We start from the raw sequence: 13,202 nt of genomic DNA, 5'->3' as shown, positions 1-13,202 counted from the left end.
CTTACTTAATGTAAAAATGCTCATGAATATAAACATTTCTTCTAAGGTCGTTTTCAACAGTTGTTTCTGAGTTAGCAGCTGGAGCTTTTGATAACCAGCGAGGCACCAGAAGCCTTTCAAACTTTGAAACCAACGGGTGCTGCCCCTCGGCAGGCTTCCAGAAAATGGCTGAATAGTAAAAGAGAGGCGGGTTTTAAGGGACAGGAGCTAAACTTGTTTTTGATAAACTGAACATCTGCAGGCTGTCAGTACAACATGAATAGGGATTGTTTTTGGACTCTAAATCATATAAAGCAGGTCTGTTGCTGGAATAATCAGACGTGCAGAAACATGACTTGATCCTGGAGTATAGCAATAGGGACAAACGCATATCTGCAGACGATCTTCATTTAAAAATGAATCGTATCATAAAAACATGTCACCTGAGAATCACCAGGAAGAGATGGAAGGAAACTGTGACATCTTGGTCGGATGTCCGGGGAAGTTCTGAAGTGTTGCTCTTTGTTAATTCCAGCGGTTAATTTAATTAATTTTTGTCGGGGGCGTGTACTCATGGGTGCAAAATGGTCCAAAAATACTCCAGAGTGTTTATTGAGAGCAGAGATCAGGTGACCCGGAGGTCCATTTTCTCATAGACAATCAGACATGTTTTTATAGCAGAGGAGTCGCCCCCTGCTGGTCAGATTTAAGACACGTCAGCTCTGGGTTCAGATTTCAGTCCAGATTAAAATCATAAAGATCCAAGAGCAGAAAAAACTGTAAAACGAGTGTTTAGAGCAGACTGAAGGAATTTCCTGTTGCCTTGCTTTGCTTTTTACGAATATCCACAGTTATTACAAGAGATCTATATGACTGGAAATAAGTATAAAAAAACACTACAGGTCCACTTTAACTGTCATCTGCAGTTAGAAACACGTGGATATCTGAATGACATTTCCTGGCTGACCTGAAAGCAGCATTTTTGCCTCTGACAGGATTGTGAAATCCTCTGATTAGTCATCTCTGATATGTAGCCTCCATTTTAAATAAGGCACCATGTGCTCTGTGCTGCACTGGAAATTTACCAACGCATTTCCTCTTTATTTGACTCTGTACTTCTGCTTTGCTGGATTTCAGAAGGATACATTGTTTTACACACTGTAAGACATTTATTCACTCTGTACTTTGCATGCTAGTATTTTTAGCACCCTCAGTCCAGTTTGCATCATTGCTATGTCATCTCACCACTTTCCAATATATAATAAAACCCACAATATCATTTACCATAAAAGCATATAAAACCTGGTGCACAGTTGTACATTAACATACATCAGCATGATCAGACTTTAAATATTTTTTCTTAACTTTATATTATATAATGTTTACTTTTAGTGCACTTAAAAGTTAAGCTGTAAAAGTGAATGGGCTGTTAATGTAAATGACCTAAGATTAGTTAGCTGATAGCTTACCACTCCACTCTCTCATCCACTGAGGATCAGCCATGGCCCAAAATACTATGATTTTGGCATATTTAGCTATAGTGGCTATAGAAGCTTCGTTATTCCTCTATCCTTAACTTGTACTTATCACTATGGTCACTAATGTAGCATTTAAGTGATTTCTCTTGTTTATGCTGTATTTTAGTAGGTTGGTCTATGAGCACAGGCATTATTAGACCAACGTTTGTAATCATGAGGTCACTTTATGCACAGTAATGTCTGTGAGTCAAACGCTGAGGTTGCAGACTCCTCTGGACACTCAGTTTATCACACTTTTTTCTACTCTTGAATCTGGATGTGTCATTGTGGGCACCCAATTAGAAAAAAGCTTTCTTAAAATGGGAGGGGCTAAATCTGCTGTTTCAGACAGAGGATGAACTGGGTGCACAGTATCAGATAAAGGATGATTTTGATCTGTAAATCATGCAAAGCTACTCTAGTAGAGAAATGGAGCTGGAAATAAGTCCACTTTAGATATGATTTCCTAACCTAACCTTCATTTAGGAGACCAGTGTTTATCCGGTGGTCAGCCTCTACAGCAGGGGTGTCAAACTCAAATACACAGTGGGCCAAAATTCAAAACTGGAACAATGTTGCGGGCTAACATTAATATTTATTGGAAAAAAATCTTTCTCCAGATATAAGAATCAATCTTTTCTTATTGACTCAAACAAGTTTTGCTGAAAAACTGAATATGGAACAAGCAAGGCTTAATACTAAACGATATATATATAGATATTAGCTGTATAATACCAGTAGGCCAGCTCTAGTAGTAATTTGGTATGGCTTCGCGGGCCAAATGTAATTACACTGCGGGCCAAATGTGGCCCACGGGCCAGAGTTTGACACCTATGCTCTACAGGATCAGTGATTTCAAACAGGATCACGTGACTTGAATAGTTCAGTAAGGCGACTAGTTTGAGCTCCTCGCCCTCAGAGTTCACACCATCATAGTTATAAACATGTGAAAGTCATGTCAGGACAGGAGCAATCAACTTTCTGCTTTTTAGCACTTTTGTGGCGGCGTCCCATCACGCCCCGCCCACCTTCGGTGCTCTCTGATTGGTCACAGCTTGTGTCACTCTGGGGTTAAGCCGTAGGTAATTGGTCGTTGGTGTTTCCCCTTCTCCCCCACTCAGCGGCCATCTGGGGACTCGGGTCCGACTCTGTGGTGACTGTCCTGCGGTGAGCTGCTCCAACTTTGTCCGGGGTCAGAGGCAGAATACAGGCGGAGACTTCACGGTGCGGTTTCACGGCTCTTCCTGGTGGACGTGTGCAACAGGAGGTGACTGACTGAGCGGACATTTACCGGAGCTGAAACTTTTTTCCAACCTCAGGAGACCGTTTGGAGGAGGGAAAAATCAAGAAAAATGGCAGACAGCGAGGAGCATCAAGTTTCTTCCACCACTCCTATGTTCAACGACGAGGTGCACCATTACCAGGCCGAACCGGACCACTACCTCCTGGATGACGACATTGTGGACCTCGTTGGTGGGGCTAAAGACGCTTTGGAGCGGCACCGAGCTGAAGATAGTGTTCCTGACGACTTCACGCAAACTTCCCTCCCTGATCTAAAGGAGACGGTAACGTTACCGGAGCCAGCCCTCAAACCGGCAGTCCCAGACTCCACCAGCCCAGCTTCTGCCCACGAGGAGCCTGAAGTGGCCGCTCCCAAAGCCGAGCCGGCGAGTACAAAGATCGCACCGGAGCCAGAACCTGCCCCCGAGAGCGACGCCCTCCCAGTGGCCGAACCCCGAGAAGCAGCGCCATCCCCCGCAGAGGCAGCAGAGCGATCTGCGGTGACAGCGCAACCAGCGGCTCCCGCGTCGTGTGAGTATCACTGATGGATAAACGGCAGGACAGGGTTATTCGAGAGTGGAGGGACACCTTTAAGGTCTATTTTTAAAGCCTTTTACCTAAAACTCGGTGAAATGCACCTGGATATTTTTTTTCATTTTTACCGGTTTTCTGTGCACCTGAATGGGGAAAACGACCTGCAGATAAAAATAGGCGGGGTAGAGTGCTGCCTTTTCTCCCTTGGACACGTTTAACGCCTGGTCTCAGTTATGTTGTGTTAGATTGTGCTAAATTTGTGTGGATTTCTCCAGGGTGTTGTTCGCTAAGTGCTTAGCCTCTTAGCCGCCTAGCGATGCTACCCCAGAGGGGAGCGAAAGGTGCTTCATCACTGAGCCTGGCTGCTGTTTGCGCTAAATGGATGGGAGGTAGACTCCTGGAGTCACGGAGCGTGTTTTCTTTTAAAAACGAGACAGTTGCGGTGTTTTTTTGCGCACGCTTGCGTTTTTTTATGCTAGCAGGCTAGCCCGGTTTTTTTGCTGTGTTGTGGTGATGCGGCCCACCTGTTCGGACAAACAGGCGGCAGGAAGCAGGCTGTGAGCCGATGAGGTGGCAGGATTGCACCATTTATCCTCCAGTTATCCACCAGAGGCAGCCTGCTTCCTGTAACTAACGGCACTGGGGTGTTTTTGGAAACATTTCCCGGAATAAACGCGGTTTGTTCCACCGTTATCGGAGCCGTTATTGTTATTAAACCGGGCATCTGTTCTCCGCTCGCTGCGTGTCCGCGCATGCTAACGGTAGTTGCATCCTGGTTCCATTATCGGACACACCCTTTATTCCTTCTCCCCCCCAACAAATTAAAGCTGAAGCGTCAAAGAAATGCTGTCAGATATGTTTGGCATGAATTTTCCTTCAGACATGAGTTAAGAAAATGAGGCAGACAAATTAAATTGTGTGTTTTCTCTATTGTGTTGCGTGAGGTGGACTCCAGCGCTCTCCCCTTGTAATGCTTTATTTTATAAACCTGTAATATCGGAGTCAGAATCACAGCTAACACAAACCCGTATGAGATTGGTTCTTTGGATCTGTTTGCTCTGATTTAAGCGGCGGCAGGATAGACATGGTCGCGTCCGATAATGGAAGCATGCGCGGTTAGCAGGGAGATTAGTCACAACAAAGGAATCCGCTGTGCGTCCACTCCCTGTCGGCTTCCACACCGCTCCCAGAATAACCCCAATCAGCCTTTCATGATTTATTTTCCTACCCCGGCTACCCACACCCTCACCCACCCCCACAATCTTCACCCAAAAACCAACACCCCAGATCCCAGAAAAAAAGAATCAGCTCCAGAGGCCTCCAGATCGGCTCTGCCGCTGGCTGCTGGGGCTCGGTCCTGCTCCCGTGGCGTTTTGTGTCATGTCTGGACTGCGTAGACTTTCAGGAAGTGCTCCATTTCAGCTGCTGCCGCTGTTGTTTTTGTTTATCTGGTGGAGTAAATGTGGCTTTCGGCAGGTAAACAGGCCTGAGCTGGAGCAGCAGCAGGCAGGGTGGGGCTGCTTGGCGAGGCCACAGACGGAGGTGGAAAAACCGCCTGTTACAGCAAGCAGCCAGAACAAAAGAGACGGAGCGAGAAAGAAATTCATCCATGTCTGAATCGATTCCATCACTGCCAGCTCCATCACACACACATTAACCTCCTGAGAGACCTGAGGCGAAAATATGTCACCGTTAAACACGATTTCCTCGGCACACAGAAACCAGGCCACGCTCAGGAGGTGACCTGAGAGTAGGAGGGACAGGAGATGTGAATTCTTCTTTAATTTTGGGCAATTTGAGATTAAATTAAGCTTTTAAATGCGTCCTTTGTTGCATTTTAGCCCGTTCTTGCCTTTCTCTTTGTTTCTGGTCCACAGTGCCCTCTTGTTTGATGCTCCTGTGTTTATTGCACGATTATAAAGTAATGAACAGCCTCGCCTCTTTTAATTACTGCGCTCAGAGCAGGCATTACATGATGAGGTGTTATTAATGTGCCCATGAAGGCCTCCAGATTTCTCTGCCTCCAGCAGCCACGACTGTTTTAAAAACCACTTTTTAATATTTGAAACGCTTCAGTAAAAACAACTGTGTCTGATCACAGGAAGCTGCCTCCACTTTATTCTGGCAGATGTATTATGACTTCAGCGCGTGCTGGAATAATCCACCTTTGTTGGAGGTTTCTGTGTGTTTATTACTGAACACACACACAAAAGGCAGCTGGATAAAATCCCTCTTTAGATCCAGTGAGATCAGTATCAGCTGAAGTGCTTCTTCAAAGCAGATTTTAAGGAACTCGAGGGTTTCTAACAGATCTGCCACACAGGACAGTGTGCAGGAGTGGAACAGTCCCGTCCCGCCTCCCTTGTATCCCTCGGGTGGTCGCCACCTCTTTAGAGCTGGGCCCGATCCAATCAGTGCTCTGGACAAAGACCCAGGGGTCCAAATCTAAGTGGTCAAATACAACAGCGTCGCTCTTCCTGCCCGAGCCGGTCACCTCTCCTAAACTCTGCTCTTCCAACTTATCTGAGAATATTCGGTAAATAACAAACTTTAAAAAAAAGAAAAGAAACGTCCAAACTAAGAAAGGAGGGACTAAAGGCCGTGCAGCAGTCAGGTCATAGTTTAAATGTCTGAGGACAGAAGCAGGGCGTGTTTTCATGTAGTGAAGAAAACACGCCGTCTCTTTGGGAAGTTCAGCTGCTTCCATCTGATGTTTGTTTTAGTGTTTTTGTACCTCAGAGCCAACAAACGATCCTTTATTTTCTACAATACCAACGTTCTGCTGCTAGAGCTTTTAAAACAGCACATTTCTGATCACACGTAGAGATGTACGTGCAGCGCGAGCTGACCACGGGAGCATGCGTCATGACGAGTTACCTTTTTAAAAATATGTTTGTTTTTGCTTTGAGATAAAAACGGGCAGAAATGTTGGAGCTCGATGTTTGTCATGTTGTTTGTCAGAAGAGATGAAGGCGCTGCTGCCTCCCTCCTCCTCGCTCTCGCACAGATTCAGGTCGTCACCTTGAAAAAGGTGTTTGCGGCGAGTTTTCGTCCTTCTGCGGCGCGGTGACGGACAGGCCGTGTAATCGTTTGGGGCTCGCCGTCGGCCTACATCTCATTGTTTTGGGGTCACCTACATCCGTCAGTGTCTGTTTGTGAGGAGCTGCTGGTGTGGTCAGAGTGATGGTGACGCATACGTGTGGTTAAGTGCGACTCCACCCGGCACAGCAGCCACGCCCGCTCTGTTTGTATTTTACTCGGTCAGCAGCAGCTCTGAGTTCTCGTGGCGACGAGCTCGTGTTAATCTGATTTAATCCCGCCTCTTATCGCTGCGATAAGCTCAGAGCTTGTAGAGCTGTGCGGTGAAAGGTGATACCTGCCCGCGATGAACGGATTCATCAGACGAGGCAGAAAACTGTGTCATCTGTTTGTTTTCAGGCTAAAGAAGCTCTGATCCGGACTTCAGCTTTCACGTGTTCGGCTGCTGCAGACGCAAAAGTGTTTTAAAGTTGGCTGGACTGCAGACCTCTCACATCAGAGATGGAGCTCTGTCATAGGCAGACGTCTAACAGAGCACATGTCAGAATAATGCAGTCTTCTGACAGTGGCTGACTTCAGCAGTGGTAGCAGCAGGTTGGGAAACGTGTGGACTTCCTTGAAAAGGCAGAACAGACTTTGTAGAAAAGACCTCCAACTGTTTGGAAGGGGATCATCTTTCAGGGGATTCTGGGAAAAGAATAAATCTGACCTTTTTCCTTTCCCAGCAGGTACCAGAAGTGCTAGTTAGAATTCTTGGCTAACCTGGCACCAGCCAGCAGCACCTCTCTCTTTGTGACAGGAAGTTGCAAGACGGGTGGAAAATAAATCTGAAATAAGAAGCCCACGTTTCAGAGACAAAACTGCTGAAGAACGAGATGAGTGGTAGAATGGAGAATATCTAACCTGGTCCATCAGACGAGACTTACTCTGGACTGGTTTCTAACTCTGATGTCAGATGGATGACGGCGAGTGAATCGAGGAAGTGGAAGAACAGATCCATGAAAATCTGCACGCTTCCATCCGTCCTGTTTAAATTTGGGTTTATTTGGCCTTAGACGTCCCAGCCAGGCAGACGCCGGGGCTCAGAGGAAGGTCAGCGGACGTTACGGGCGGGTTTGATCTGGTTTAGCTGGAGGCCAGTTTCCCTCTCAGCCTGAGCCCCGTCTCTGGGGACTGGGTCAGATTAAACATAGCAGTGTCACATGAGTCCACACAGGTCCTGGTTTGTGTCACAGAGGTTGCGTGGGTTCAGTGTGTGGACGGACTGCAGTGGTGTCTCGGGGTTTCCTCCTCTTTAAACGCGCTGCTGCGGTTGGACGAGCGCACGTTTAAGAAGGCGGAGTTTTGTGTTTAGCTCGAGCGGCGAGGAGAGATGCTTGGAGCACATTCCTCAGTCGTAAAGTGTCGGGGTTAAAGGTTCGATTCCTGCAGCAGGCCGAGGCGTCGCTGCTGCTGGTTATGATTGGTAATGCTCACACCTGCGTATTATTAATGTTGCTGTTACACTTTAGGGCTTCGGGGCTGTTAGGTGGATGTAAAATGTGTAAATGCAGAGATAAGTAGACATATGAGCAGTGGAGGAGCGTCAGCTGAGTCTGGGAGTCTGCTGAGAGCCATCGAAACCTAACGTGACTCCATGTTGTGCTTTGTTACCTTCATATTAAAATCCACAGGTTAGAGTTCAGATTTAGTCGACTGTGACTCCATGTTAAATGTCCTGTTCGGTTCCATCGCAGGTCTTCTCCATCGCTGGAAGGCAAACCTCGACAGCAGAGGTAACAAATAAAACTGAGCTTTGTAATCAGCTCAGCTTCACTTTGTAATCAAAATCAATTCATTAATAAATCTGATAATCAGCTTATGATTTAATCAGATTATTCACAGAGTCCTGATTCTTGATTTTCATCTGTAATAATCACAAAATGACGAAAGTTTCCTGTCGGTGTTTTTGATTTTGGCCTTGAGCTCAGAGGACGTTAGAGATAAAGATGGTTTCTGGACCTTCATGAAACTTCACTGATGAAGAGCAACGTCATTCCAGCCTGTACACAGTTCAGACTTCTGTCTTTTAATAATCTAATTTTATGAAAGTCTGAATGAAAACATTCTTTTTAATCTCTTTATGAATCATTTCTTTGTTGGCTAATGAAGACGTTGAGTTAAAGATGGAGGCCTGTGTGGAGCCGGCTAATCAATCCGATTTTAATTTCATTATGATCGTGGCTTCCTACAGTTACGAGAGGAAGATGATGATGAGTGTTTCCTCTGAGTGCTCTCAGCTTGTCTCGTGTTCAGTCAGTCGTTCTCGCTCCATCCTAAAAACACAAACTCGTGGTGGACACAGCCACGGTCACTCTGGTGGGACCATCATTTATAAAATGAACTTCATGTTTGATTCAACGCGACCACAAAGTGTTTGCTGAGCTCCGAGATCAGCTGAGCACAAGTTCCACCCTCAGTGAGTCGGAGCTGCGTGCTGCTCAGAGGAATGCAGCTCAAAGATGCTTAATCATTGGCTCACCTGCAGACGTCCGTCCTTTGTAAACAGTCTCTGTAGGGTAGGTAAGAGATCCATGTAGGTTTGGATGTTAATTATTTAGCAGCTCCTGCTGTCCTCAGCCGGTTGCTATCCAGAGCTGCAGTATCTGCTGCCTGTGTTTGAGCTGCCCTCTGCTCATCGGGCGACACCAACCAGTCTGTAAATATATTAGCACATACGTCCCAATCTGGACACAGGGGTGTTGTCTGTGTTTGTATTTTGGGTGTTAACAGTCCTGTTTTTCTTATGTCCACTTCTATGTAGACGACTCAGTTTTATGTGCTTGCGTTCTGAGAGTTTGCCTTTTAATGGTTTTTGGCCCTTTTTAGCTCAAAATCTCTGATTTCTTCACTTATTCCAGGCATTTCTCTCGTTTTCTTTCACTTGTGTTGCTCGTTTTTCTGAGTGCAGCAGTGTAACTGTCAGTCAAAGATTAGTCTGCTTCTCACGTCGCCTCTAATTTCTATACACAGATGTAGAAAAGCCAAAATCAGCCAAAACATCTTTCTCAGTTTGTCCTTTAAAGTTTTAAAGACCAGTCGGCTCAGCGCAGGAGCTCGAGCTGTATGTCTGTATATTTACTTGATCGTGTGCAACAGTTGCATTAACGTCGACGTCTGCTTCTCTTCAGCCGGCTGTTCTTAATCTCAGTGAGAACTGGACTTGGATAAAATATGGTGCATTAACCGCTGCACGACTGCAGGAGCAGTCTGTGTGTTCGTGCTGCTGTGGAGGATTTTGTTGGAGCACTTTCCCTGTTTTTGTCCCATCACATGTAGGCAGTCATCTGTTTGGGGGAAACAGCATTAAGCTCATTAGCAGGAAGAAGCAGACGTTTTCAGCACGTCCTTAATGTCATTCGGCTTCATTTGGTTTAATCGGCCGATTGCTGTTGGCTCGAGCTTTCTGACTTGCACAACAGTCAAGTTTCCTGTCTGTGTGCTGATGTTGTGTAACCATACGAGTTTGGAAAACATCTGTCATATTTGACATTTTTAGAGTATTTTTGGATGGTTAGTCGGCGTGTTGCTGAAACCTCTGGGTCGCCCTCGTGTTGCGTCTCCTGTGAAAGCTGGGAAAACCTCCTCACGTCTCTTCATAGCAAATCGTCCGATGCTTTACTGCCTGTCACCATTTCTCTGACCTTTTCTTTGTCATCTGCTATCAGTTAAAGACATGTCCGGCCTTTAACGCGTGTTTACGTAACTCGGAGAGCTTGTTCAGGTAGCACACGGTGCTCACGTCCACACAAACAGTAACAAACATGTTTGATTCATGTTGTCAGTGCGGTGAATTTTATGCTCTTTTATATTCATAAAACGTCTGTCACGTTGCTGTTTGGTGAAATCATTACAGCACCAGCAAAGATTGCAATTTATAGAAAGTGAGATGATCGAATTATTGTAGAACAAAGTCTAATTCTGAAGCCATCAACGCTCCTTCACCTCATAAATGCTCTGAATTAACATCAACACCTGAGAGCTGAACAGCTGATCGTTTTATTGGCGCTAAAAGAATTTGAATCATTTTAACTGTTTGTTTGGTTTTTGGGAGCAGCAGAAACATTGATGGTGAAGCTGTGATGAAGGCTTCTTGTACCTGGAGAGGGTGTAAACTGCTAACGTGGTGCCCAGTAAGCTAAAACGGCTCCTGGCCTCCTGCAGCAGGGACTGAGTGTGAACCACAGCCTGCAGGTCTGATGAGGGGGTGAAGGCGTGGTATTGATGGCATGTCCGATTGCACAGAGGCTGTTAAACGCTGTAAGCTGTGTGAACTTCTATGCACAGCTGCTCCTTTTTGAATAAAAGCATTAGGTGAAGAAGCCCCCTGTGGGCGTCCACGTTTCTCTCTTTAACGCTCGGGAGCTGTGATTAAGATTTTATCCCGTCACTTGAGGCGTAGAGACCCACTTTTGGCTTTAGAAATCTCCTCTTCAGTTTGTATTGGCGATGATATCTCTCTCTGTTCTCGGTCTTTTCCCTCTGAGCTTGCATAAACTCACTTTCTGCTGCTTTCTCTCGTTTCTTCCACAGATGTACCTTCTTCTTCTTCTAAAGCTCAGCCTCATCCTCTGATGCACTTCCCTACAGGCAAGTCCTCTCTGCTCGTCTCTTTCCCCGTCTCGGTCATTTCTTTTCCTCTTCAGTTCTTTATTCTTCACTCTTTGTTTTAAAATAACTCATCGCATGGAAGAAGCTGTAGGTTTTTTACGTCATGTGAGCATTTACACGGGATGCTTGCCGTGGGTTTGTTAAATCTGACTTTGCCTGTGTTTGTGTTGCATTGTGATTCACATGTGACTGTTGTAGAGTAGACTGACCTGAACTTGTACGAGTAGTTTGTAGACGAATAATGATTCTCCTCAGGTTTGTGCATTTGTTAAATTATATTTTGAAAACTTAATTGAGAGGAATCATTATCTGTGGTCACCTAGCAGTTTGTTTGACACTCTGGGCATGGTTTATTGGCGCCAGACCTGGGGAAACATTTATTGCACCACCAAACGTCAAACCAAGGTGGTTTACAGACCAGACAAATGTGGGCAAACCTGACTGTGGATGGTAGTCGTGTAAGTCCAGTTTATTCCCAAAGAAACAGACCCAACTCTAACATTACAGCTATAAAAGTTGTTTCTTTCCCTACTTTAGGTGGGTTTAAATTAGGGCTGCTCAATGAATCGAATTTTAATCACAATTACGATCTGGGCTTTCAACGATCATTAAAAATGACTGAGCCGATTATTAGCCCCTCCCTCGTGCTTTACTCTCGCGCTGCTCCGTGTGGCAAATCGAGCGCACCTCTCTGCATTTCGAACACGCGTCACAACAATTAAGAGCAGCGGTCTCCAATATTTTCATGGACCGGCCTTTAAGGTGTCGCGGATAAATACAACAAAATAAAACCAGTACCGGTACAGAAAAAAAGAAGATTTATTCATAACACACGTGAAAAGACCCAGGAAAACCGAGTTAACGATAAAAACGATAACAAAATAACGCTGAAAACCGATAAAAACCCTGAAAACTAGAGCTGGGCGATATGAGATTTTTTCATATCACGATATGTTTTTTTCATTTCAGGCGATAACGATATCTATCACGATATAAGCCAAATAACTATATTTGTAAGATTTAAATGTGCCGTTGCTCACAAGTAAAATGTGAAATAATCAGCAGCTTGTTTTTAAATATTTATTTCCCATAATAAGTTCAACAGGGTAGATGTACTTAAGGAACATGAGACTTTTTCAGATAAATAAAGGCAAATATTGCAAACTACACAAAAGGCAGCCGCTAAAGCGTTTAAGTTTCAAAATAGAACAAACGAAACAGACTAAATTGTCAATTCCACTTAGAAACAAAATATTAATTCTAAAAATAAATCTTAGTTTGTTTTACAGAAGAACAGACAAAACTGACTAACTTTTGTCAATATCAAATAAACTGAGAACTAAAAGGAAATTCTCAATCTCTCCTTGTTGTATAGCTGAGCTTTTCAAACACTTTTAACAGTTACTTTAGTCTGACAAAAGCCGAATGACGAATTAGCGCTTCCAGTCAGAGACTGAGGCTACGTCCACACGTACACGGGTATTTTTGAAAACGGAGATTTTCCGTTTTCGTTTTAAAAAATAATCCCGTCCACACATAAAGGCAGAAATGAAGGAAAACGCTGCTATGAACATGCCAAAGCAGCAGGTGGCGCTAGATTCCTAACCGTGCAGAAATGTTGGCCAATCAGAAGTCTAGAAGCCTCGGTGGGAAAAAGTAAACAAAGCTGGGGCATAGAAGCAGAACCGAGTCGTATGTGTGGAGGGACAGTAACTGTGTGTATATGTAAGCATTTAAACACTGCAGAGAGTAGAATTAACAGTAACAGTATTGTAGAAATTCATTTCACCGAAACAATAACGTGGTGCACAGTGTGACGCATGCACCAGTTTATTGTATTTCCAGACTTGCTTTCGGCACAATTTACAGTGCACGCTACTCTGTTTTTTGTCAGACTTGAAATAGCCGAAATACCTTCACACTACGGAGCTTCTATGGCTCTTCCGTTCGACAATCTCTCCGGCATTGGAACCATCATCTGTTTTCTCTTCGGTCACGCTCGGTTGATTTTTCTAGTCGGCACACTCATTTCCTCCATTACCCGCTGGCTGCTTCCCAAACAAACACACGTGCGGCTTGGCACTTGTGCTGTACGTAACAAGTCACGTGACGTGACACTGCGGCTGTGATTGGTTCGGCTCTGCGCTACTTAATTTGGATTGGCTGACCTTATTTTTTTTTTTTTTTTTTTTTTGAGGACAA

General features: G+C 44.9%; 1 protein-coding gene across 5 annotated transcripts in view; it reads left to right on the top strand.

Annotated features, from left to right (window-relative positions):
• Positions 1–2,613: 2,613 nt before the first annotated feature.
• The window catches only part of LOC113035437 (uncharacterized), a 33,528-nt gene continuing 22,939 nt past the window's right edge, over positions 2,614–13,202 (top strand). For 2 of the 5 annotated variants that reach the window (XM_026190998.2, XM_026190996.2), the window contains exons 1-3: positions 2,614–3,308; positions 8,087–8,125; positions 10,923–10,979. In XM_026190998.2, the coding sequence (XP_026046783.1) occupies positions 2,849–3,308; positions 8,087–8,125; positions 10,923–10,979 (556 nt within the window). In that variant the 5' untranslated portion in view covers positions 2,614–2,848. Of the gene's footprint in view, positions 3,373–8,086; positions 8,126–10,922; positions 10,980–13,202 lie in introns of all 5 variants that reach the window. The other 3 variants (XM_080288084.1, XM_026190997.2, XM_026190999.2) reach the window with 2 other exon arrangements.

The sequence above is a fragment of the Astatotilapia calliptera genome, chromosome 13 (assembly GCF_964374335.1).
Source record: "Astatotilapia calliptera chromosome 13, fAstCal68.1, whole genome shotgun sequence".
Taxonomy (NCBI): Eukaryota; Metazoa; Chordata; class Actinopteri; order Cichliformes; family Cichlidae; genus Astatotilapia; species Astatotilapia calliptera.
This window is presented reverse-complemented; position numbering and strand designations above follow the sequence as displayed.